The sequence below is a fragment of the Lynx canadensis genome, chromosome D4, assembly GCF_007474595.2.
Source record: "Lynx canadensis isolate LIC74 chromosome D4, mLynCan4.pri.v2, whole genome shotgun sequence".
NCBI lineage: Eukaryota > Metazoa > Chordata > Mammalia > Carnivora > Felidae > Lynx > Lynx canadensis.
Genome location: NC_044315.2, coordinates 72,229,874 through 72,256,998, shown reverse-complemented (window position 1 = coordinate 72,256,998; position 27,125 = coordinate 72,229,874). Strand labels below are relative to the sequence as shown.

Below are 27,125 nucleotides of genomic sequence, written 5' to 3'. Positions count from 1 at the left end.
TGATGGGGTTCATGTTCTCTCTTTTCCCAGATGAATGGACTCTATCATTACTAAATGTAATACTAAATGTATTACTAAATGTATTAAAAAATTGTTTTTAATGTTTGTTTATTTATTGAGAGAGAGAGGGAGAGAAACAAAGTGAAAGCTGGGGAGGAGCAGAGAGAGAGGGAGACACAGAATCCGAAGCAGGCTCCAGGCTGAGCTGTCAGCGCAGAGCCCGACATGGGGCCCGAACCCATGAACCGAGAGATCATGACCTGAGCCAAAGTCGGACGCTCAACTGACTGAGCCAGCCAGCCGCCCCTACATGTTTATTTCTAAAATATGACTTATAAGGATAGAAGTTGGGGGTCATAACTAGTGCTTTGCTACTTCCCATTGCAGAGATCAACTGTGGCCATCCTCCGGAAGTGCAGCATGCGGTCCTGGTGGGGAATCACAGCTCCAGGCTGGGCAGTGTGGCTCATTACGTCTGTCAAGAGGGCTTTGAAAGCCCTGGAGGAAAGATCATTTCCATTTGCACAGAGAAAGGCACTTGGAGAGAAAGTCCTTTGACATGCACAGGTATAGACTCTGTTCTGTGGGGCTTTTGTTTCCTGGCAGCAAATGGCCAGCAGGAGCGTGGGACCTGGAGCCATTCCATTGCTCCCTCTGTGTACTGCTTGGCTGTGCCATTTACTTGAGAGGGCACCTGGCATTAGGTTTGTCAGCTAAATCCTGAAGATTTAGGGGGTAGATTGGGAAAATAGGTTGGATAGAAAATTTTGTGCATCCATCTTTTGAAACTCACCTTAAATCACAGTGAGTCCTATCTCCTCTACTTGGCCGGCTGAGAAATTTTTCTCACGAACCGTTTTCTCAGGGGGGCCTACTTAAGAGTCCTGTGTAGCGCACGTTGACACCTTTTCAGAGAAAAGGTGGTGTAATAGATAAAGAGGTTTTTAATGTTTATTTTTAATTAATTTTTTTTTTTTTTTTGAGAGAGAGAGTTAGCAGAGGAGGGACAGAGAAGGAGAGAGAGAATCCCAAGCAGGCTCTGTGCTGTCAGCACAGCGCCCAAAGTGGGACTCAAGCTCATGAACCATGAGATCATGACCTGAGCCGAAATCAAGAGTTGGACACTTAACTGACTGAGCCATCCAGGTGCCCCTATTTTTAAATTTTCAGTTGTGGTAAAACACACAACATAAAATTTAGCACCTTAATCATTTTTAAGGGTTAAGTATATTCACGTTGCTGTGCAACCAATCTCCAGACCCTTTTCATCTTGCAAACCTGAACCTCTGTACCCATTAAACAATACCTCCCCTCCACTTCCTCCTCCCCATAGCACCAGCATTTTACTTTCTGTTTCTGTGGATTTGACTAATTTAGATACCTCATGTAAGCAGACTCATGTAGTATTTGCCCTTCTGTGCCTGGCTTACTTCACTTAGCATAATGTTCTGTAGGTTCATCCATGTTGTTGCAAATGATGGGATTTCCTTCTTTTTAAAGGCTAAGTAATATTCCACTGCATGTGTTTACATTTTGTCTATCTGTTCATCCATTGGTGGGCACTTGTGTTGCTTCCACCTTTTGGCTATTTGAACATGGATATACAGATATCTCTTTGAGACATCTAAGAGTTATTTAGAGGAAGTGAGGCAAGCTGTCTCATGGGGTGCTGAATTAAACATTTGGGGAAATGTTCCTGGCCTTGAGCCACTTCCGGCGTCACTTTTGGAGAGAGCTGGGCATAGCTTCTGGACCCTCAGCTGTTTGCTTCACTGCTCACCCTGCTCTGCCTCCGCCATCCAGAGTTCAGTGGGGATACAGGGATTAGTCACTACTTGAAAAACCAGTGGGTCTGCATGGGGCATAGTAAGCTATTAATTAGCTGATGCTTGTAGAGCACTTTGAAGAACAAACATGTTATGTAACTGCTAATTATAATTACCGTCCTCAGCCTGCCACCTTTCACGGAGTCTGTGGCTCCAGCTGCAGCTGTTTCCTTGGGTTTATGCAAGCTTTGATTTAAGGAGAGAAAAGGCATTTTCCCTGAGAGCTGTGATCTTTCTGTGAGGAGGCCTCTATGCCCTCAATCAAGATTGGCAGCTAAATTCAATTTCCGCAGATAAAGGGGGTGATTTGCATGCTGATGAATTCACGGTGCAGTGCACACGATCTGGGTGGGTAGGTAGGAGAGGCTTCTGGAAATGTAGTGAGAAACGCTGATTGCCATGGCTCTTGCCTGGCCGAACTCCCTTCTTCCTTCTTTTCCCTGTTTTCACCGATTTCTTCACACCTCTTCTGTACCAGCTCCCTGTGTGTATTTTGTGTTTACCTTCTTCAGTGTCCATTTCTGGGTCTTCCTCCCGTCTTCTGCTTTCCTGCCTAACCTCCGAATGCCTTCTCCCTCTGCTCTCTGTTTTCGTTCTATTTATCCCTCTTTTTATGTTTGAATGTTTTGTTCCAAGTTGGGTGGAATAATTTATCTTCACTTTACCTGGGTTGTTTTTAGTTAAAAATATTTTTGGAGGCCCTGTTTCTTTGGATTAGCAGCATGGATCTGTATATGTTTTTAATGGAGTGTGGACTCCGGCAAGGTGGTGGGACTTTTTTTTTTTTTTTTTTTCTTTAAGGCCAGTTTGGACTGGCAACTCCAGACAGCTGAGAATTAGGCAACCATTTTAGTGTCTGGAAAAACCCCAGGTGGAAGCTTGATGTTTAGTGGGTTGGTTTACCTCAAGATCAAAGAGGCTGATTCATTCTTGATAAGACTGTGCCTGGCTTTCATTCTGTTCAGGTCATTTGGCTTTTCATGTTTAGAATCTGAGTTAATAATTATAAAGTGGATGCTCACTCACGCCATGCTCTCAGAAGGGTAATATCTCTATTGAAACACAGACTGTTTATCTGCTGGGATCTGTTCTGAGCCCCCTAACCTGACTCAGGTCCTGACTCCTCCAGGCCTCCTGTGAGCGTCTGCCCCTCTGTTTTGTTGTTGATCTTCCTTTTCAGCCTAGTGAGTACTCACATGAAGCTCTAATGCAATTATGGAAAAGAAAGATGGAAAAGAAAGGTCAGCTGGAATAAATGGACACATTTATATAAAAGCCACATGGCTTGGATTTGTTTGAATACGTGTATGAAGTTTGGCTGTCAAGTATTATAGCTGCTGTTGATTGTGTACTGACTTAGATGCCCAGGGCTCTGCTAAGGGTCTTAATGTTTGGTTTCATTTTGTCCTCAAGAAAACCCTATAAAGTAAGTATGTTACATTTCATTTCGTAGATGAGTACTCTGAGACTCATAAAAGTTCAGCAACTTTCACAGCGTCATTCAGTAACTAGTAAATGGCAGAGACAGGATTTGAACTTAGGTCTGGAAGCCTGGAATGCCCACAGTCTCTCTCCTACCAGTGTTTCCCAAGCTTGAATTATTTGAATGCCACCCCCCCCCCCGCCAATAATGTTTACCATAGCAAAAGTATTATTTATTTATTATTATTTTTTTAAATGTTTTTATTTTTTTATTTTTGGGACAGAGAGAGACAGAGCATGAACGGGGGAGAGGCAGAGTGAGAGGGAGACACAGAATCGGAAACAGGCTCCAGGCTCCGAGCCATCAGCCCGGAGCCTGACACGGGGCTCGAACTCACGGACCGCGAGATCGTGACCTGGCTGAAGTCGGACGCTTAACCGACTGCGCCACCCAGGCGCCCCGCAAAAGTATTATTTAATAAATTTCTTTAAAAAAACACAAAATTTAAAATTATAATTTAAATTTATTTATTTTTTTATAGTTTTGTTTAATGTTTATTTATTTTTGAGAGAGAGAGCACAAGCGAGGCAGGGACAGAGAAAGAGGGAGACATAGAATCTGAAGCAGGCTCCAGTCTCTGAGCTGTCAGCACAGAGCCTGGTGCCGGGCTCGAACTCACAGACTGCAAGATCATGACCTGAGCCGAAGTCAGATGATTAACCGACTGAGCCACCTAGGTGCCCCAGTATAATTCAAATTTATTGATCAAAGAAACTTTGTAGTATGTGTGATATTATGAGTTGGATGACTATGTGTATTTTTTCTAATATACGAAGAAGTCGATGCAAGCAAACATATAAATTTATTCATGTGCCACAAGAAAATCATCCTGAGTGCTTTTTAGGAAAGCACTACCCTAAGCCATGCTATTTCTACCTATTTTATGTGACTTGAAAAAAGGAAAAGAAATAACGAAGAACTCTTACAGCCAAGCATGTACTTATTCAAAGTAGTCACTTTGATTTCAGTGATGCCATTATCGAAATGTGTCGGGTAATTTCTGCCTTTGGAGGTAGTTTATGAGTCATATTAGAAGATCAGTCACTTACCTTTTGAAATCAGATACTGATTTTGACTAGAAGTGACACTGAGCTTGACCATCTGCTTGGGTTACCTCAATTTATTCTCTGTGAGCTTTTACTGTTTCTAAAAATAGAGAAAAAGGATATAAAATTGGAAACCAAGAGAGTATGCTGGATTAGTCCCTGTCCACACTGAGATTTCTTTTTTTTTTTAAATTTTTTTTTTTTTCAACGTTTATTTATTTTCGGGACAGAGAGAGACAGAGCATGAACAGGGGAGGGGCAGAGAGAGAGGGAGACACAGAATCGGAAACAGGCTCCAGGCTCTGAGCCATCAGCCCAGAGCCCGACGCGGGGCTCGAACTCACGGACCGCGAGATCGTGACCTGGCTGAAGTCAGACGCTTAACCGACTGCGCCACCCAGGCGCCCCCACACTGAGATTTCTGAAGGAATAGTCTATGCCCACTTTCTCTGTCCGCACCCACACTGCTTCTCCACTCAGCCTCCTGAAGGAGAATCAGGCATCCAACACCCTCACTCCACGGTGGCTCTCTCGCCAAGGTCCACTAGTGACCATGTGCCAAATTCATGTTCTAGTTTCAGTCCTCATTCCTCTTAACCTTTCCACAACATTTAGCATTGTTGATCAGATTTCCATATCCATCCACTCAATCAACCAAATAATAAATATTAAAAAAAAATACAAGATAGTCTATTAGGTTCTGGGAATAGAGAGATTAACCCAGTCTTTGCCATCATGGAGCTCACATTCAGGAGAGATTCAGGAGACATTAAGTAACCAGACAAAATTATTTAGTTACAAATGTGGTAAGTACTGCAGAGAAATACTTGATGCTAGTAGAATACTCATATATATATGTGTGTGTGTGTGTGTATGTATATATACGTACACACACATTTACATACATATACACACACACACACACACATACATACATACATACACACATGCATGCACCACATAAAGAATCCAAAGCAAACCAAAGGTACTTTATTACCTCCTGAAGCTTTGGTTCCCCAAATCTAGTGAATAGTTCAACTGGATGGTGTGGGGCCCTCCTTTTTTTTTTTTTTTTTTTTTTTAAGCCAGAGAGGCCTAAGTGTCCTATAACTGGACAAGGCAAAGGCCTGCTCTGCCCGAAGTCAAACCTCGGATCTCATCATGACGCTGTGGGCACTCTGTCAGGGGACAAAGAGCCATGTGAGAGAAGAAAGAGATGGAGGTTTTCCCTGGTGCCGTGATGATCTGCTCCAGGTCCTTCTTGGGCCGGAGGTGAGGAGGTTGTGGGGAACTGGTGGCAAGGAAGGGAGATAACTTTCAAGGAAGTGGACACTCCTTCAGATCTTCCTTCCCTGACTTCCAGGCACCCACCAGCCAGCCTCCTCCTCCCTCTCTTCTGCTCTTTCTCCTGTAGGTTCCCGTTGGGTTCCATGTTTCCCAGCATTCTGCCTTTGCGCTCATCTCCGTGTCCTCCCTGGACGTTCCACCTGCACCCACAGCTTCAGTGACCATCCACACATGGCTGACTCTCAAGATTATTTCTCCCCTGGATATTCTGCAGATAACTCCTATCTGGCATGTTCTGAACACACTCGTTAGTCTTTTCCTCACAAACCCAGGGTAGCCCTCCCTGTGTTTCCCAGGAGAACAATAAAAGGCAATCCATTCAGACTGTCAAGCTCGAAAACTGGCAGTCAGCCTCAACTCCTGCCTGTCCTTATCGCTCACCTCCTGTTGTGTCTCCCTCAGAAGTGTCTCATGGCTTTAAACACAAGGCCCTGAGACCATTCCTCCCCTTCTTTGCTGAATAACCTCTGCAGTGCCTTGGCTCTTGGCTTTGGAGTCGGACAGGCCTACTTTTGAATCCTGACTTGACAGCTTACAGCCCATATGACCTCTGGCAGGTTACTTAACTTCTCTAAGCCTCATGTCTATAAAATGGACACAATAATGTCAAGCTCATGGGCTTATTTTAAATTAATTCTTAATATATTAAAATTTTTTTTAATATTTATTTTTTTGAGAGAGAGACAGAGCATGAGCAGGGGAGGTTAGAGAGAGAGGGAGACACAGAATCCGAAGCAGGCTCCAGGCTCTGAGGTGTCAGCACAGAGCCTGATATGGGGCTCGAACCCATGAGAGGTGAGATCATGACCTGAGCTGAAGTCGGATGCTTAACCAGCTGAGCCACCCAGGTGCCCCTAATTCTTAATATATTTTTTCTAGTTTTATTGAGAAATAATTGACCTACATCACTGCATAAGTTTAAGACGTACACCGTGGTGGTTTGACTCACGTATATGGTGAAATGATTATCATGGGGTTATTTTGAAAATGAAATAAATGACACTTTTAAAGTACTATACATACTGTCAGACCCATAGTAATTACTCAATAAGTGTTCACTGTTGCTTCTTATGACTGCTGTTAAAATGAGATCTTTTTTTTGTAAGTTTATTTATTTATTTTTGAGAGCGAGAGAGAGAATAAGGCGGGGAGGGGCAGAGAGAAGGAGAGAGAGAATCCTAAACAGGCTTTGCACCATCCGCACAGAGCTGGATGCGGGGCTCAAACTCACGAACTGTGAGATTATGACCTCAGCTGAGCCACCCAGGTGCCCCAAGATGAGATCTAATCTTTAAAGATCTATCAGTGTGTGCCATTTTGTAAGTGCTGAGTAAAGAGTATCCTGTTCTTACAACCTCCAGTTCTACTCCGGTGTCTACTTCAACAAATACCAGAATCATCTTTCTAAAAAAAAAAAAGTTCCATTATTTTCCTGCTTTTGCTCACGGGAGTAAGTCTGCACTTAGTCTGGCGGGCAGGATCAAGCCCAGTCTGTTCTGTCTACGTCCACAGCCTCATTTCCTGTCATTCGCCCTTCTCAGTGCCTTACGCTTCTCTGTCACTCAACACCGTGAATATGCCACACCCTCCTGTAGCTCCAGACCTGCGTTAGGTTCGCTCTGCTTGGGTGTCTTCCCCCCTCTTTAGCCGTTCGTCCCTTAAGGTCATGCCCTCCACAAAGCCAGCTTCCCCAGGTCTTCCAGTGACAGTGGGTGGCTCCTTTCTCTCTACCCTGTGGTACTTGTGTGTAACTTTGTTCTAAGATTTATTGGGTTGTACTTACCTGCTTCTATGTCTGCTCCCTCCGTTAGACCACACATTCCCAAGGGAATGTTCTGATATGTTCTGATCATTGTCACAGCCCAGTGTCTGGCATGGGAGGATTCATCATTCAGTGAATGGTGAATAAAGAACCCTGGAGCCAGTTCCAAAGAGAACTTCCAGAAATGTTTTCAGTTATCAGTACTGTTAGAATGAGGGCATCTCTTTTAAAAAGGCAGCATTAATGTGGGTGTTTAATACCTGATGTGTTTATAAAGAGGTCTTTCCACCTGGTGACACCTGGAGGGAAAAGCAAGCATGTTTTGTTAAACGGCCCCTTGGGATGAAATATCTGACATCCCCGTAATCAGATCTCGGTCCATCCGTGCAAGAGAGCACGGCACAGGCAGGAGGCAGATGGCAATTTTGAGATGTCATTTGCTGTTGTCATAGTGAATGAGCAGAAGGGAAGGACAAGGAAGGAAACTTTCATGTCTCCTTTCTAATCTCTGCTTGGATAGCAGGGGGGTCCTGAGTGAGAAGAACATTTGCCTCACTGGCGGTCAGAGACAAGGTGAGGGGTGGGATGTTTCCTTTTCTTTCTGGACCAGGTGGTGAGTTGGTATCAGAGTGATGTGTGAGTGAGCAGGGGAGTCCAGGGCTCCAGGGACTTTGAAGGGTGATGGGGAGGGAAGGGTCCCGGAGTATTTGGGGCTTGTTCATGCTAATGAAAGACTGGCACCAACGTCATCTTCATGCTCCTCAGGGCGGCAAACAGATAGGATCTTTACATCTCTTAGGATACTCATGTCCACAACTGGAATATTTCTTTGATTTCATTTTATCTGTGCTCTGGGAAAAGCATTGATGTAGAGACCCAGGAATGCTTTAGACAGCCATAGGTGATCCTCTGGTGTCTCACCAGAAATTTGCCTGTTTTCCTCTCTCTGTCTGTATTTATTCTCACTTATTGATGGCTGACCTGGGTTTACCTGAGACCCAGTAATGCTGCTGATGGGGTGATTTAGTAAAGATGTAAAATCTTCTTTGGCAAAGAGATCATCCGTAGATCACAGTCTGATGGTGGCATTGGTTGTGAGTACAGGGGAAATGAGTCAATCCTACAGGTACCCAAGGTACAGGTCAGGCTCTCTTTCCCATGTTGGAGGCTGAGAAGGGAGAGACAGGGGATGAGATGAGGGGAGGCATCTTCTGAGATGGGGAATTCTCTTTCTCACCCTTCTTGTAATCATTCTCCTCCTCCTCCTCCTCCTCCTCCTCCTCCTCCTCCTCCTCCTCCTCCATGTTCATTCACTTTTGAGAGAGAGAGAGACAGAGTCAAGCAGGGGAGGGGCAGAGAGAGAGGGAGACACAGAATCTGAACCAGGCTCCAGGCTCCAAGCTGTCAGCACAGAGCCCGATGCAGGGCTTGAACCCACAAATGGCCATATCATGACCAAAGCTGAAGTCGGACACTTAACCCCCTGAGCTACCCAGGTGCCCCTTTCTCACCCTTCTTGATGGGAGTCTTATCTTGGGTTTCCCAGAAAGCAGAGCCTGTGGCACAGGGCTTATATTTATTACACAAGAGGGAATGACACCCTGCGAAGCAGGAGTGAGGTAAGGTGAGTAAAGCAGGGGAGGAAAGAGAGCCAGTACAATCCCTTGGAAACTGTGTTACCTCAGAACCAATGCCCTCATATGGTTTCCCACACTGCCAAATTTATTACATGAAATACACACAATATTCAAGCAGAACAACTTGAAGAAATCTGTGGCTTTCTGATAGATCAGAATTAAATAGCTTCAGTTAGAGGAGCCCCAGAATTATCCAGGGACCTTGTGGGGAATTTATGTAGTTTACCCCACACTGCTGCTGAAGAATGGCCCTGTGTGTGGTGATGCATGTCATTTCCTTGTTGGGAACAGCAGTGACCTGGAAATAAGAGCATTGTGTCAGCCAGGTCAGATGGGGAAGCCAGAAACAGATCTTACCTACGTGGCTGCAGGGAAGATTCAGGGCTCAGCTCTGGGCCTCTCCATCCCACATGAGTGGAACGCCAGTGGCATCCAGTGGCCTGCCAGGCCAATCACAGGTTGGAGTTCTTACCCACACTCAAGTGGCTATCCATCCGTCTTTTCTTTTCCTCCAAGTCAGGTAATGGGCCAGGCCCATCTTTGATGAAGATGAATTGGGTGATTGGCCTGGGGCAGCTCGAATTGCCTGATTTGGCTTCTGAATCAGAGCATGAATGGTGATTAGCCGAGTTGTCAGCTGCACAGATAAACTACGTCCATCATGATTGCCATTGGGATTTTTCCAAAGCCCATTGATGCATTTTGTGAGTGGACTCTCTTTTTCTGTTTTAGAAATAATTGCAGAAGTTAATGATGTATCAGTGTTTAATAACAGCTGTGTGAGGTGGCAAATAAACCCAGGAAGAACAGTCTCCAAGATTATCTATGTGGTAAGTAAAATGATCAACGTTTTCTTGACAGGGCAGAAATAGTATGCGACAGGAACGTGACTTGGAGGGACTTCCTGCTCTAAGGTCTTCTCAGTCTAATTGTCTGATTGTCCTTTTAAAAAGTGATCAGAATTTTTAACATAGTCTGGTGTATTTTATTTTACATTCTGTGTTTAATATATTTGTCATTCGACAGAGTATACGTGTGGGGGATATATTTATATTTGGCATCATCACTATTGCTTGTTTCCAAGCACTTGTATTTCACTCCTCCAGAGGGGGCCTGGAAGCATCTGCTGACTGGGTGACAGGATGCAGAGAGTGGCTCTCAGGTTGTGACTGCCTCCTTGATGGCTGGTCATTCATGTCATTTTATGTCACTTCTTAGGGTGAGACTTCATCATCAGATACCCGATAGCAGAAACTTAACCTATTCATCTCCCCTGGGTGCACAGTGTAGTAGGGGGATGGGATCCAGCCCCACAAAGTGTCTCTCTCTGTTGTTTTTTTATTTCTTTAATTTTTTAAATGTTTATTTGTTTTTGAGAGAGAGAGGGACCAAGACTGTGAGTGGGGGAGGGGCAAAGAGAGAGGGAGACACAAAATCCCAAGTAGGCTCCAGGCTCTGAGCTGTCAGCACAGAGCCTGATGTGGGGCTCGGACTCACGAACCGTGAGATCATGACCTGAGCCGAAGTCAATGCTTAACCAACAGAGCCACCCAGGCGCCCCTCTCTATTATTTTAACTGGAGTCATGGTGGGTTCTTTTTTCTTTCTCTCTCCCAAAGATACACATAAAAGGACAACGGTTGCACCCTGTGGAATCAGTTCATGAGGAGACCGTCAACTTGACCACAGACAGCAGGACCCCCGAAGTGTGCCTAGATCTGTACCCAGGCACCAACTACACCGTGAGCATCTTCACCGCCCTGCCCACACGCTCCGTGCCTGCCATCATTGGATTCCAGACAGCTGGTAGGTAGAGGTGAGGTCTCATTGCCTCCTAGGAAACAGGATGTGGGGAGTGTACTTCAGAATCAACTGGGCATGAGAGTTCCCACTTATTTTCTGAGATCTGTAGCCAGGAGGATGCAGTTACTCCAGGGGTCAGAACCAGCACAGATCTAGTAAGAGAGATTCCTATCTTACTGATGCACTGATGTATTGTTTCACAGCTGGGTCCCTGGTTGAAATGGAAAGTAATGAGACATTTAAAAGAGGAGAACATTTGGTGACAGTGCAGCCAATTCCCAGTTATCCAAGGAACTAGAGAGTAGCCATGTGGCTTATCTTTGGTCAGAAAGGGCAAGGTCATTTCTTACTCTTGGCTATAAGAGAGGAGGAGCCAGAGAGGGTGACCCAGCAGCTTTCCATCTAGGTAGGAAACTGACCCCAGGACCGGTGAGGGGTGGGAATCAAGTTGACAGTGAGTGAGTGGATAGGGAAGAGGCAGCCCTAAGATGCAGGAAGGGAGATATTAAGTGAGAAGAGAAGTGGACAGGAAGGAGTTTCAAAAAGTAGTAATAAACCTCACTGCACATAGTTATCACATGATTTTTACAACAATATTGTGACAATTATAATAAATTTTTTTTTGTAATTTTGGTTATGGGGTGTCAGGACTGATTAAATACCTTGTAAGCAAATCTCAAGAAGCCATTAGTGTCATTTATTATTTTGGGTGAGTGGAGGTGGTTCTCAACTAGCTGTTTGATGTCCCACTTAAAATGTACCTCAGCCTTCGGGTATTACTACCACCAGGAACTGGGAAGTGACATGGATTTGGCAGAAATAATCGAATAGTCTGTGGATCTTAACAATAGAAAGCCAAATATGAAATTACACAGATTAGATTCCTAAGGTACTTCTATATAAAAAACCCAAAATATTTCTTTCTAAACAAATAATATGTAGGGAAAGATGTTGTAGAATTAATATAACTAGAGAATCTTATTCAAAATTAATGATAAACTGCTGTGGATTTAGTAGGAATAGGCCTTATTGGGGCATATTTCTCACATCCAATTTTGGCTCAGGTTGTGAGTTTGAGCCCCGCATCGGGCTGTCTACTGTCGGCACAGAGCCTGTTTCAGATCCTCTGCCCCTTTCTCACTCTGCCCCTCCCCCACTTCTTTCTCAAAAATAAACAAACATTTAAAAAGGAGTATGTCTTCTCTTTTTCATAAGTTTTAAATTTTAATACAGTACAGTTAACATACAGTGTTACAATTTTCTACATTACTCAGTGCTCATCACGATAAGTGTATTCTTTTTTTAAATGTTTTATTTATTTTTTTTGAGGGGGGAAGGGGCAGAGAGAGGGACAGAGGATCCAAAGCAGGCTCTGCACTGACAGCAGTGAGCCTCTGCAATGACAGCAGTGAGCTGATGTGGGTCTTGAACTCACGAACCATGAAATCATGACCTGAGCCGAAGTCAGCCACTTAACCAACAATAAGTGCATTTCATGATAAGTGTACTCTTAATACCCTTCACCTGTTTCATCACCTCCCTCCTCTCTGGTAACCGTCAGTTTGTTCCCTATACTTAGGAGTCTGTTTCTTGGTTTCTCTCTCTCTTTCCTTTTGTCATTTGTTTTGTTTCTTAAATTCTACATATGAGTGAGATCATATAGTATTTATGTTTTTCTGATTTATTTTACTTAGCATTACACTCTCTAGCTCCATCCATGTCATTGCAAATGGCAAGATTTCATTCTTTTTTATGGTTGAATAATATTCCTGTGTGTGTGTGTGTGTGTGTGTGTGCGCGCGCGCGCGCATGTGCATGCACGCATGCCACATCTTTATCCATTCATCAGTCAACAGATACTTGGGCTGCTTCCATGTCTTGGTATTGTAAATAATGTTGTGATAAACATAGGGTTGCATGTATCCCTTTGAGTTGGTGTTTTTGTATTTTTGGGATAAAATACCCAATGATGTGATTACTGGGCCATAGGGGTAGTTCAGTGTTTAACTTTTTGAGGAACCTCCATACTGTTTTCCACAGTGACTTCACCAGTTTGCATTCCTACCAACAGTGCATGAGGGTTCCTTTTTCTCCACATCCTCAGTAACACTTGTTGTTCCTTGTTTTGTTGATATTAGCCATTCTGACAGGTGTAAGGTCATATGTCATTGTGGTTTTGATTTGTATTTCTCTGGCGATGAGTGATGTTGAGCATCTTTTCATCTATCTGTTGGCCATCTGTATGTCTTCTTTGGAGAAATGTCTGTTAATGTCTTCTGCCCCTTTTTAAATTAATTGGGTTATTTGTTCTTTGGGTATTGAGTTGTATCAGTTCTTTATATATTTTGAATACTTTTTATTGGTATGTCATTGGTAGATATTTCTCCCATTCCGTTGGTTGCCTTTTAGTTTGGTTGATTGTTTGCTTTACTCTGCAGAGATTTTCATTTTGATGTAGTCCCAGTAGTTTATTTTGTTTTTGTTTTCCTTGCCTTAGGAGACATATCTAGAAAAATGTTGCTATGGTTGATGTCAGAGAAATTACTGACTGTGCTTTCTTGTAGGATTTTTGTGGTTTCAGGTCTCACATTTATTTATTTAAAAAAATTTTTTTAAAATGTTTTTATTTATTTTTGAGACAGTGAGAGACAGAGCATGAACAGGGGAGGGTCAGAGAGAGAGGGAGACACAGAATCCGAAACAGGCTCCAGGCTCTGAGCTGTCAGCACAGAGCCCGACATGGGGCTCAATCCCATGAACCATGAAATCATGACCTGAGTTGAAATCAAAAGTTGATGTTTAACTGACTGCATCACCCAGGCACCCCACAATATTTGTTCCTTCAACCCATGACCATGGAATGTCTTTCCATTTATTTGTGTTATCATCAATTTTTTTTCATCAGGGTTTTATAGTTTTCTTTCACCTCTTTGGTTATGTTTAGTCCTAGGTATTTTTTTGTTTTTCATGGAATTGTAAATAGGATTGTTTTCTTAATTTGTCTTCCTGTTGCTTCATTATTGGTGCAAAAGATTTCTGTACGTTGATTTTGTATCCTGTGACTTTGCTGAATTTATCAGTTCTAGCAGTTTTTTGGTGGAGTTTTTAGGGTTTTCTATATGTAGTATCATGTCATCTTTAAATAGTGAAAGTTTTACTTCTTTGTTACCAATTTGGATGCCTTTTATTTCTTTTTGTCTGATTGTTGTGGCTAGGACTTTAAGTATTATGTTGAATAAAAGTGTTGAGAGTGAACATCCTTATCTTGTTCTTGACATTAGGGGAAAAGCTCTCAGTGTTTCCCCATTAAGGATGATGTTAGCTGTGGGTTTTTCATACGTGGCCTGTATTATGTTGAGGTATGTTCCCTCTAAACCTACTTTGCTGTGGGTTTTTTTTATCATGAGTAGATGTTGTACTTTGTCAAATACTTTTTCTGCATCTATTGAAATGATCATATGGTTCTTATACATTCTCTTATTGATGTGATGTATCATGTTGATTGATTTGTGAATATTGAGCCACTTTTGCATCCCAGGAATAAATCCCACTTGTTTGTGGTGAATGATTTTTTTTAATGCATTGTTCGATTCATTTGCTAGTATTTTCTTGAGGGTTTTTGCATCCACGTTCATCGGAGATATTGACCTGTAGTTCTCTTTCTTTTGTGGTGTCTTTATCTGGCTTTGGTATCAAGATGATACTGGCCTAATAGAATTAATTTGGAACTTTTCCTCCCTCTTCTATTTTTTGGAATAGTTTGAGAGGAATGGGTATTGACTCTTCTTTAAATGTTCAGTAGAATTCACCTGTGAAGCCATCTGGTCCTGGACTTTTGTTTGTTGGGAGTTTATTGATTACTGATTTAATTTCTTGGCTGGTTATTGGTCTGTTCAAATTTTCTATTTATTCCTGTTTCAGTTTTGGTAGATTATATGTTTCTAGGAATGTATCCATTTCTTCTAGGTTGTCCAGTTTATTGACATATAGTTTTCCTAATATTCTCTTACAAGAGTTTGTATTTCTCTGGTGTTGATTGTTATTTCTTCTCTCTCATTTGTGGTTTTGTTTATTTGAGTCCTCTCTCTCTTTCTCTCTCTTTTTTTTGGGGCGGGGAACGGTCTGGCTATAGGTTTATCAATTTTGTTGATCTTTACAAAGAACCAGCTTTCATTGTTCTGTTCTATTGTTTTTTGGTTTCTATATCATTTACTTCTACTCTAATCTTTATTACTTCCTTCTGGGTTTAGGTTTTGTTTGTTGCTCTTTTTCTAGCACCTTTAGGACTTAGGTTGTTTATTTGAGATTTTTCTTGCTTCTTGAGGTAGGACTGTATTATTATAATCTTGCCTCTTAGAATTGCTTTCCTGCATCCCAAAGATTTGGGGTCATTATGTTTTCATTTTTATTTATTTCCATGTAATTTTTGTTTTCTTTGATTTCTTGGTGGACCCATTCATTGTTTAGTAGCATGTTATTTAACCTCCATGTATTTGTACCCTTTCCAAATTTGCTTTTTGTGGTTGATTTCTCATTTCATAGCGCTGTGGTCAGAAAAGATGCATGGTACAGCTTCTGTCATTTTGAATTTGTTGAGACTTGTTTTGTGGACTGTTATATGGTCTATTCTGGAGAATGTTCCATGTGCACTTGCAAAGAATGTGTATTCTGCTGTTTTAGGATGGAATATTCTGAATATATCTGTTAAATCCATCTGTTCCAGTATATCATTCAAAGCCGCTTTTTCCTTGTTGATTTTCTGTATGAACGATCTGTTCATTGATGTAAGTGGGATGTTAAAGTCCCCTCCTATTATTGTACTACTATTGATTAGTTCCTTTATGTTTGTTATTAACTGGTTTATGTATTGAGTGCTTTCATGTTGGGTGCATAAATACTTACAATTGATCTATTGTCTTGTAGGATTGTCCCCTTTATTATTACAAAGTGTCCTTCTTTGTCTCTTTTTACAGTCTTTGTTTTAAAGTCTTTTTCCATTTTAAGTATTGCTACTTCAGCTTTCTTTTGACATCTATTTGTGTGATAGATGTTTCTCCACCCCCTTCCTTTAATCTGCAGGTGTCTATACGTCTGAAATGAGTCTCTTGTAGGCAGCATATAGATGGGTATTGTTGTTTAATCTCTTCTCTCACCCTATATCTGTCGATTGGAGCATTTAGTCCATTTACATTCAAAGTAATTATTGATAGGTATGTATTTACTGACGTTTTGTTACTTGTTTTATAGTTTTAGTTTTTCTAGGGAATAGGTCTTATTGAAAAGACTTCAAACTCGTGTGTCATTATTTAGTCAAAATGACAGCTTGCTGTTCAGTGTCAGCTGTTTTTACTAATACCCAGTTACCTCTACAAGGTAATTTCTCTCCAAGAAAAAGATGGTCTGTAGGGTCAGACAGACGTGGTTTGCATTTTAACTCTGCATTGAAGAGTTAGGTGACCATGGCTGAGTATTTAAATGTCTCCAGATCTCTTTCCTCTGCCTGAAATTTTAAGTGGAATTGGATTAAATTTACAAGTTAATCTAGTGAGAATTGGGTTATATGGAGGCATCCCAACTGGGAAAAAGTACATTTCTACATTTACTCAATATTACTTAAGTTTTATCTTTTCTGTTCATATATGCACTGTTGTAAAGATTTGCCATTCTCTTCCTTTAGATCCTGCACATTTGGTGATCTGATCTCATTATAAGCTTCATGCTAGTTCTCTTAAAATGAATTGGGAAGTCTTCCATATTTTTTATGCTCTAGAAAAGTTTGTATCACTTTGGAATTTTGCCTTCCTCTAAAGTTGGACACATTTTCTCTTGAGATCGTTAGGTTTTATCCCTTTTGGGAGATAATTCTTTGATAACTTTGTTAATTTCTCCTATGACTTTTTTAAAAAATCTGTTTATGTTTCCTATAATTTCTTCAATTTTTTTTAATTTTTTTTTTTTAATTTTTTTTTTTTTCAACGTTTATTTATTTTTGGGACAGAGAGAGACAGAGCATGAACGGGGGAGGGGCAGAGAGAGAGGGAGACACAGAATCGGAAACAGGCTCCAGGCTCCGAGCCGTCAGCCCAGAGCCTGACGCGGGGCTCGAACTCGCGGACCGCGACATCGTGACCTGGCTGAAGTCGGACGCTTAACCGACTGCGCCACCCAGGCGCCCCAATTTTTTTTAATTTTTAAAAAAAGTTTAGTTTTTTATTAAAAAAATTTTTTTTAGTTTATTTATTTTGAGAGAGAGAGAGAGAAAGCTCATGTGAAAGCAGGGAGAGGGGCAGAGAGAGAGAGAAGAGAGAGAATTCCAAACAGGCTCTGCATGCTGTCAGTGCAAAGCCTGAGGTGGGGCTTGAACCCATGAACCATGAGATCATGACCTTAGCTGAAACCAAGAGATGCTTAACTGACTGAGCCACCCAGGTGCCCCTATTTATTTTTGAGAGAGAGACAAAGAGTGCCAACGAGTAGGGAGGGGCAGAGAGAGAGGGAGATAGAGAATCCCAAGTATTCTTCATATTGTCAGCACAGAGCCTGACTCAGGGCTCGAACTCATGAACTGAACCATGAAATCATGACCTGAGTTGAAATCAAGAGTCGGACATGTAACTGACTGAGCCTCCCCAGGGCCCCCTTCAGTCAATTTTCATTATTTGTATTTTCCTAAAAGAGTATGGTTGAGATTTTAAGTATATCAGTGGAATGTCATATGGAATATTTACTGACAATTCCTCTGGGGTTACAGGTTATATAACCCCAGGTTATTTTGATTCCTAATTTGGGTTTTCTCTCAAAAATTGATTAGCTTAGCTTGAGTTGTCTGTTTTATTACTGTTCCTTTCCCTGAAGAATAAACTCTTGGTTTTTTAAGTGTTTCTTTTTCTTTTCTTTTTTTTTTTTAAATTTTTTTTTTCAACGTTTATTTATTTTTGGGACAGAGAGAGACAGAGCATGAACGGGGGAGGGGCAGAGAGAGAGGGAGACACAGAATCGGAAACAGGCTCCAGGCTCTGTGCCGTCAGCACAGAGCCCGACGCGGGGCTCGAACTCACGGACCGTGAGATCGTGACCTGGCTGAAGTCGGACACTTAACCGACTGCGCCACCCAGGCGCCCCTTAAGTGTTTCTTTTTCTATGTCATTAATTTCTCCCCTTAGTTTTATTATTTCTTTCTCCTTGATTCTCTTAAGTTGGTTATATATTGTTCTATTAAGAAATTCTTCCACTGAATGTATAATTCAACATATTTCCATTTTTTCCTGTTTGAGCATAAAAGTCTTTTTTTTTTTTTTTTAATTTTTTTTTTCAATGTTTATTTATTTTTGACAGAGAGAGACAGAGCATGAACGGGGGAGGGGCAGAGAGAGAGGGAGACACAGAATCAGAAACAGGCTCCAGGCTCTGAGCCATCAGCCCAGAGCCTGATGCGGGGCTCGAACTCACGGACCGCGAGATCGTGACCTGGCTGAAGTCGGACGCTTAACCGACTGCGCCACCCAGGCGCCCCTTTTTTTTTTTTTTTTTTTAAATTTTTTTTTTTCAATGGAGCATAAAAGTCTTTAATGTTTCTGAACTTGAGCATTGGTAGAATTCCTTAGACGCTGATACATATTCTCTTTATCCTTACTTTCTAGGCATGATATAATTGTGATTCTGATTTTCTCTTTGATTGATTTTCTCTTTGGTTGAAGAAATGTTTATGAGTGTGTTAATATATGTTCTCTTTATGTTTACTTTTTTTTTTTTTTCAACGTTTATTTATTTTTGGGACAGAGAGAGACAGAGCATGAACGGGGGAGGGGCAGAGAGAGAGGGAGACACAGAATCGGAAACAGGCTCCAGGCTCCGAGCCATCAGCCCAGAGCCTGACACGGGGCTCGAACTCCCAGACCGTGAGATCGTGACCTGGCTGAAGTCGGACGCTCAACCGACTGCGCCACCCAGGCGCCCCATCTTTATGTTTACTTTCAAAGCATTACATAATTGCTATTTTGATTTCCCCATTGACTGAAGGATTAATTATAAGTGAATTATACAAGTGGCAGGTTTTCTTTCTTTTTTTTTTTTTTAACATTTAACTTTGTTGTTAATTTCTAGTTTTATTACATTTTGGTATTTTTGGGGGGGGACTTATTGACATTTTCTTGGGGCTTATTATTTGGGAAAGTTTTGTGATAATGTTTGCTTGTGAGTAGAGTAAGATCTGGTCTTCAGTCAACTTTATTAATAAAGTTATTCAGCTCTTCTATTTTTTGTTGTATTATTGGTTTTTGGTTACTTGGATCGCCATTTTTCTCAGTTTCTCTCAGAAATCCTAATTGTTTTCTTTCACACATTTTGATGTTATGATATTTGTCTTAATTGCAGATTCTAACTTTCATTAGTAATAAATGGCTTACTTTAACCTGTATAATATTTTTTGCCTTGGAATAAGTTTGATAACAATATTGGTTTTCTTGATTTCTTTGTGTATCTATTTGCATAATATGTTTTTGTTCACTGTTGTTCCTTTTTAATAAGAAAAATTTTAATTTTCGTGTAATGTACAGTGTTATATCAGTTTCAGGTGTACAATATAGTGATTCAGAAGTTCCATGCATGACTCAGTGTTCATCATGATAACTGTTTTTAAAAAAAATTTTTAATGTTTTTATTTTTTTTTGAGAGAGAGAGAGAGAGAGAGAGAGACCGAGTGCAAACAGAGGAGGGGCAAAGAGAGAGGGAGACACAGAACCTGAAGCAGGCTCCAAGCTCTGAGCTGTCAGTACCGAGCCCTGTGCGGGGCTCAAACTTGTGAACCACGAGATCATGACCTGAGCCAAAGTCGGACACTTAACTGACTGAGCCACCCAGGCGCTCACATGATTAGTGTACTCTTAATCCCCTTCACTTGTTTCCCCATTCCCATATTCTAAACACTTTTGTTCTTAAAAGCTGTCTGAATAACATTGCTGTAGATGTACTCTAGGAAGCAGCATATACTGTGAGCCTTCTTGAGAAAAGCTTTTTGTTTTTTTTTAATTGAATCTTTACAAACATTTTTTTTTAATGTTTATATATTTATATTGAGAGAAAGAGATAGAGCATGAGCAGGGGAAGGGCAGAGAGGGAGACAGAAGTCCGAAGCAGGCTCTGCACTGACAGCAGAGGGCCCGATGCAGGGCTCAAACCCACAAATCATGAGATCATGACCTGAGCGGAAGTCAGACACTTAACTAGCTGAGCCACCCAGGCACCCTGAGAAGAGTTTTGTTTTTAAGTAGATAAGTTAAGCAATTTATTTACATTTAGTGTTCTTTGTAATATGATTTTCCTTTCTTCTGTCATCTTAATTTTTTTTTCTTTTTTATATTGCTTTGCTATGTCCATTGTTTTCTATCTTTTTGCTACATAAATTTCCTTTTCAGTGATTCAGAGAGTATAGATTTTATTTTTATTCTATGTTACACATTAAAAAACAGACAAAATCCTATTTGAATATATATTTTTCTGATTACCAGTGTTCTGAAATAATGTTAATTTCTTCCTGAATAAAGAATTTAGCATTCTGTACTTCCTTTTTTTCCTTCCCCTCTTGCTTCCCTTATGTTATTGGCTTAATACAGCATTTTACTGCCAGCTTCTTATTTTTAATCATTTTAAACATGTATCTTTGTTTATTTTTTAAAAGTTTTTTTTTTTTTAATTTATTACTTATTTTTGAGAAGGACAGAGAGAGTGCAAGCAGGGGGCAGGGAGAGAGGGAGAATCTCAAGCAGGCCCCGCACCATCAGCTCAGAGCCTAATGTGGGCTTGAACTCACCAACCGTGAGATCATGACCTGAGCCGAAGTCGGACACTCAGCCAACTGACCCACCCAGGCGCCCTGGCCTTCACTATTTCTTTTTTCTTTTCTTTTTTTTGGCCTTCACTATTTCTAATGCACTTTAAATTCTGTTGTTGGACTTGCATTTCCTTTTGTTTCTTGTCTCATCTAGTTCCTTTTTTTTTTTTTTTTTTTTTAAGTAAGCTCTAGGCCCAACATGGGGCTTGAACTCAACAAGCCCCCAGATCGAGAGTCCCTAGATCGAGAGTCACATGCCCTACAGACTGAGCCAGCCATGTTTTCTTTTTCTTTTTGCCTCTCAACCAATTTCCTTTCTGCTATTGCATTCTCTTATTAACTCATCCTTTATCCCGTTTTAATCTATCTTTAAAATTTTTTTACTGAAGTTACAAAACAGATGTTGCCTAATTATACTATTACTTTGCTCAATATTTTTAAACTTTTATTTATTTTTAAAATATTTATTTATTTTTGAGAGAGAGCGAGCGCGCGCGCAACTGAAAGAGGAGAAGGGCAGAGAGAGAGCGAGAGAGAATCCTAAGCAGAGCCTGATGCAGGGCTTGATCTCATGAGCCACAAGATCATCAGTGAACTAAAATCAAGAGTCAGATGCTTAACTGACTGAGCCACCCAAGCAATCCAATTGTTTTTCAAAGAATATTTATTCTTTGCCTCTTTGTAGAATTATTTCACAGGCTTTTTTTTTTCTAGATTACTTCTAGATTATTTTCTAGATTATTTCTAGATTACTTATTTTTTTCTAGATTACAATAAGTAATCTTGTTACTTTATTACAATAAGTAAGAAAAGTTTTATCTAGGTCTGATATTTCCCTCATAATAAAATGGATGGCATTCTCTCTCACTTTGCTTTTTATTGGATGATATTAGTGTGTGCTTTTGTCACATCTCATCTTGAAGGATTTGCTGCTGATTGGATAATCCAGCATCCTTCAGGAAACAACTAGCTGTGAGAAAGCCCACTGGCTTGAGCTTTATTTCTGAGCACTTTGCTGTCTTGATTAGTGAAACTGGTGCTCTCGGACAGTGTCCGTTGTCCGACTTCATTGTGATGCTGTGGTCTACAGAGGCAGGAGAGCACTGAGTCCCTCCTTCTGCCAACACAGGCTCTCTGTCAGGTGGGACCTCCAGGTCCCTGGGCCTCCGTGTAGAAGTCGTTCCATGTCACTGGTCTCCAGTATGCTAAGGAAGGACTATTACTATTATTACTACTACTAGTAATTACTTACTACTAGTAGTTGTAATAGTAGTATATATTACTTTTTACCCTGGCTGCCTATCAGCATTGCCTGGTGAATTAAAACAAAATACAGATGTGTATTCACACCTCAGATCTGTGTCTGGGCCATTCTGATGTTCAGATAGGATCAGGAACTACGAGGCTAAATTGTTCCAAGTGGAGCATCCATCACTTATGTGTCCTGTTGCTGTCCTTACTTCTAGCCCCTACCTCTGTGGGCACCAGTTTCTTCTCCGGTTCCTTCCTTGAACACTTTGAGGCCATCATGCCCCTTTGCTTGATGGCAAAGGCACATAGTAGATCTCAGTATCTTCCTTTCATCTGGTCTCTTCCGCACGGTGCTAAGCAGAAACATCTTCATGTTTATGCCTGTGTATGTCAACCCACCCTTCTTTCTAACCCAGATGCAAATTTTGACCCATTTTTACTATTCTCAGTCACTTCTGTCAGGACTGGGGGTGGGAAGTGAGAGCCAGATGCCTTTGTTCACATTGCCATCTTCCCCTGAATTCAGACTATGATGGCTGTGAGTGAGAAATCATACTGAGCTGGGAACTATGCAGGCAGTACTTCTATTTTATGTTCCGTTTGTGAACAGACATATACTGTGTGTGGTAGTCCTTATGTACATATATTTGGCGTGCCTCAAAATCATGCACACACGTAGCAATTTTTGCTTCTGATGTCCTTATTAAATCTTTAAAAGGATCTTATAAAATCTTTAAATCTGAGCCTGGGTGGCACAGTGGGTTAAGTGTCCAACTCTTGATTTCAGCTCAGGTCATCATCTCATCATGGGTTGTGAGTTTGAGCCCTGTGTCGGGCTGTGCACTGACAGCGAGGAGCATGCTTGGGATCCTCTCTCTCCCTCTTTCTCTGACCTTCCCCTGCTCAAGCTCCCTCTCTTCCTCAAAAATAAATAAATAAATAGGGGCGTTTGGGTGGCTCAGTTGGTTAAGCGTCCAACTTCAGCTCAGGTCATGATCTCACAGTTTGTGAGTTTGAGCCCCGCATCAGATACTGCTGCCGGCACAGAGCCTGCTTCGAATCTTCTCTCCCCCCCACCCCACTCTCTGCCCCTCCCCCTCTTGTGCACTCTGGCTCTCTAAAAATAAATAAACTTTTTGAAAAAAATAAATAACAGCTAAAAAGTTGTGAAGATAAAGGGAGAACAAGTGATAGATAGGTCTTCAAATTGTCTCTCATAACCATAGTTTTACATTTTCCAATTATAGCTAAGAATATTTTCTCCCAGCTAATTGCCTTGTGCTGCATGTGTGAGTGATATCTAAAATGCTGTGGGCAATTTTGATTTTGAATAATTTGTTGTCATTATTACTTCTTAGGTAGCAGAGACTCCCATGGGAGAAATGTAGTTTTCTAGGTAGTTATAAAAAGCCTCTTCTTTCTGATAGACATTTAAATTTTTTCTCATTTGACAAAAATGTACTGGCTTGTTAGGAAACTTGCTTTTCCTTGCAAATTAGCCATGGTATTCCTAGACATTCTGTAAGGTGTTTTTTTGTTTTTGTTTTTTGTTTTGAGAGAGTGAGGGAGAACACATAAATGGGGTAGAGGGGCAGAGGGGGAGAGAGGGAATCTTAAGCAGGCTCCACACTCCGCACAGAGCCGGACATGGGGCTTGATCCCATGACTCTGGGATCATGACCTGAGCCAAAATCAGGAGTCAGATGCTCAACTGACTGAGCCACTCAGGTGTCCCTGTGAGTTTTTTACTCATTAGTAACAAACCTCTTCACTCTCAATGACATGTGAAGAAACTAGAACATTGAAGGAATAAATTAGACTGGAGGAGATATGAAATTACTTTTTTTTTTTTAAACCAGCAGTTGAAATAAGTCTGCTCTCTGATTATGTTACTGCCTTAGTTCTGTGAGTAGTTCTTGAAATACTGCCTGCTATGAAGCAAACATCTTGCCTGGCCATCTACTTTCTGATCATCTTCTAGGTAGGAAGCCCCCACTCTGAGAGTTCTAATCCATGCTCTTTGACTTCTATTGATCTTTTCCTTATTCTCAGACTTTCTAGCTTTTGACACATTTCCCTCCATGACATTTTACATATGGACTATCCAAGTGATATCCAACTTTCTAAAAGTATCACAGCTTTATTAGATTACATTGATTAATTTTTTAATGTTTATTTATTGTGAGAGAGAAAGAGAGCAAGTAGGAGAGGGGCAGATAGAGAAAGGGAGAGAGGATCCCAAGTAGGCTCCTCCCTGTCAGCACAGAGCCCGACATGAGGTTTGATCTTTCATGGACCGTGAGACCATAACCTGCGCTGAAATCAAGAGTGAGACGCTTAACTGACTGAGCCACTGAGGGGGCCCCCTATTAGTTTACATGGATTTTTAAATATGAATTATTTCATCTGATTCTCTCAATAGCCTGTGATGTAAGGAAAAGCAAGTCAGATTACTGGATTTCACGAAGGACACTGAGGTTTGGAGGGCTTAAGTGACTTAGCTAAGGTCATGCAATTAAGAAGTTGTGGAGCCAGGACTTGAAGCCAAATGTGATACCCTTGCTGTTAAACACCCTGTTGGCTTTTATAAGGTGTCAGTTTCAAATGTTACTTAGCCAAGATATGTTTTGCTAAGATATACAACCTGTCCACATGTCTTATCTTTTAGAAGATGATCTCTCAGAAGATGATGCAACTTTCAATATTTCAATATTCAGCGAAGCTTGTTTGAAACTGAGCAGGGGCCCTAGGAAAGCTGGATCAGAACAAACGTACCAAGTAAGAAGATCTCTCATGCTGTCTGTCAAAGTACTGTGTCACTTAAAAATTTGGGTGCTCTCCAAGTGAGGATCCAAAGTATTTAAAAACACTGATGGAATGAATGTCTAGACAGTTTGATTTTTGTCGCTAGAGATGGATATGAGATGTGAGATGGATGCCAAGTGAGGGGTTAAATTGGAGGAAGACATCGTATTTGGTGACTTGCTATCGGTTTCCCTGTCTGGTATTTCACATGTGTATGTTTTATTATTTTATGCATTTTATAATTACAGCTTATTTTATCATCAAATTCATACTTGCAGATCTTTAAGAAACTCATTGCATGGCTATTGGTCCCCATTTAACTTGACTTTTTAAAAGTCAACACATCTCAAAATTATAAATAAACTGAGGTAGGAACTGAGAGTTTTTATTTTGTGTCATTTTTAGTGCCTAGCAAGTCATTTGGCAGAGTAGACTGAGTATTAAATTAAAGTTAATTAACTCATTAGCCATTTACCAAAACAATATAATGTATCAGGACCTGTAACTTTCAAGTCACGCTAAGGTAGTGTTTTTGTTTTTGTTTTTATATTTATTTTTGAGAGAGAGAGAGAGCACGAGCGAGCAAGCATGAGCAGGGGAGGGGCAGAGAGGGGGGGAGACACAGAATCTGAAGCAGGCTCCAGGCTCAGAGCTGTCAGCACAGAGCCCAATGTGGGGCTCGAATTCACGAACTGCGAGATCATGACCTGAGCCCAAGTCAGATGCTTAACCGACTGAGCCACCCAGGCAACACCCCCCCCACCCCGTTTTTAAACAATTTTTTTTTATCCCACAATGATGTGGGATAAAGGTGAAGAAGGACACTGTGGGCAAGTAGAGTAGCATATTGAGTTTTAGGGAACATGGTTCTCTTAGGGAACAAAGAAAGCAAGGGAGAATAGCAAGAGATGAGGCAAAAACCTAAGCAGTGGCTAGATCGTGAACAGCCCTGTAATTTGGAGTTTGGGTCTTATTTGATGTCTCTGTGGAGTCACTGAAGGATTTTAAACTGGTGAACAAAATATTCATATTTTTATATTAGGAAGAATACAGGGGCTAGAAACATATTCAAGTACCTGAATAAAATTAACATTAATTTAAGATACAGATGATGTCAAAAAATCAGTGTAGGGCCTCCTGGGTGGCTCAATCGGTTGAGCTTCTGACTCCTGATTTTGTTTCAGGTCGTGATCCCAGGGTCGTGGGATTGAGCCCTGAGTTGGGCTCCACACTGAGCGAGGGGCCTGCTTGAGATTCTCTCTCTCTCTCTCTCTTTCTCTCTCTCTTACTGCCCCTCTACCCTGCTCATGCACTCTCTCTCTCTCAAAACAACAACAACAAAAAACCCCCAAACCAACCCCCCACCCAATAAAGGCAGTTTGCAAAGACAGTATAGAATATATATGTATTATAAAAATGCAAATGAACACCTGTTAGTGTAAGCCAAAAAAGAAAAACAAATTAAGCCATGAGACACCATGATTCTTCTTTGAGCATAGAATACTGTTCTCCACAGCTGCTGGCCACTGAAACTGTCATGACTTTTCCAGAATAGTTATTTGTTAGCATCTATCAGTAAATTTTTGGAAATGGACTGTAATTAATTATGCAGACATATACAGAAAGATTATGCTGTTCTCTGAAGCTTTATTTATAATAGGGGAAATTGGAAACAACTTAAATGTTCATCAGTAGGGATTTGGTTAAGTAGAGAATCATACATTCATCTGATAGACCACTATGCAGACATGAAATAGGTTCTACCTCACACTGGACAGCATTTGCTACTGGAGACCCTCTCAGTCTCTCCCTCCCAGGATTCCTTTCCTCTGCCTGTCCCTTAAATCTGATTACCCTCAAGGTTGTTCCTTGCCCATTCTCTCATCATTCTGTACCCCACTTTGAGCCATCTTATCCAATCTCTTTATTTCCTTCACTGTCTCTCCTAAATCAGTTTCTTCAGGCCTCATTGGTTCTATAAGCTCTAAGCCCCGTACTCCCTGATTAGCTTCTTGTGTTCTTTTGCATTGTGTCTTCATGTATGTGACCCTCCTACTAGCAGTGTCCTTCCTTTCCTTATCCTACCTGACTGCCTCCTATTTATCCTCAAGGCTCAGCTCAGTCAGCAACCCTGGTGGGACACCTTCGCTGACTTCCTGTCCCAAATGCTGTTCCTGATCTCTGAATAGTTTTTCCTACCCCCTAACTCACTTGGTTAATGCTAATTTCTCCTCTGGTCCATAATTAAGATAGGGAAGCTTTTCCCCATCCCTAAAGAGGAGGATGAGGTGTTCCTCCTGAGTGCTCCTACAGCCTCATGTATTGTAGCATTTCTCC

At 41.2% G+C, this 27,125-nt stretch overlaps 1 protein-coding gene across 17 annotated transcripts in view; it reads left to right on the top strand.

Moving 5' to 3' along the window:
- SUSD1 (sushi domain containing 1) overlaps window positions 1-27,125 on the top strand; it is a 288,718-nt gene that overhangs the window by 43,997 nt on the left and 217,596 nt on the right. For all 17 annotated transcript variants that reach the window (XR_003964319.1, XR_003964320.1, XM_030294183.1 and 14 more), the window contains exons 6-9: window positions 388-567; window positions 9,834-9,931; window positions 10,720-10,906; window positions 24,652-24,761. Coding sequence is in view for 15 of the 17 variants with exons in the window: in XM_030294183.1 (XP_030150043.1) it covers window positions 388-567; window positions 9,834-9,931; window positions 10,720-10,906; window positions 24,652-24,761 (575 nt within the window). In the remaining 2 variants the exon portion in view is untranslated. The remainder of the gene's footprint in view (window positions 1-387; window positions 568-9,833; window positions 9,932-10,719; window positions 10,907-24,651; window positions 24,762-27,125) is intronic.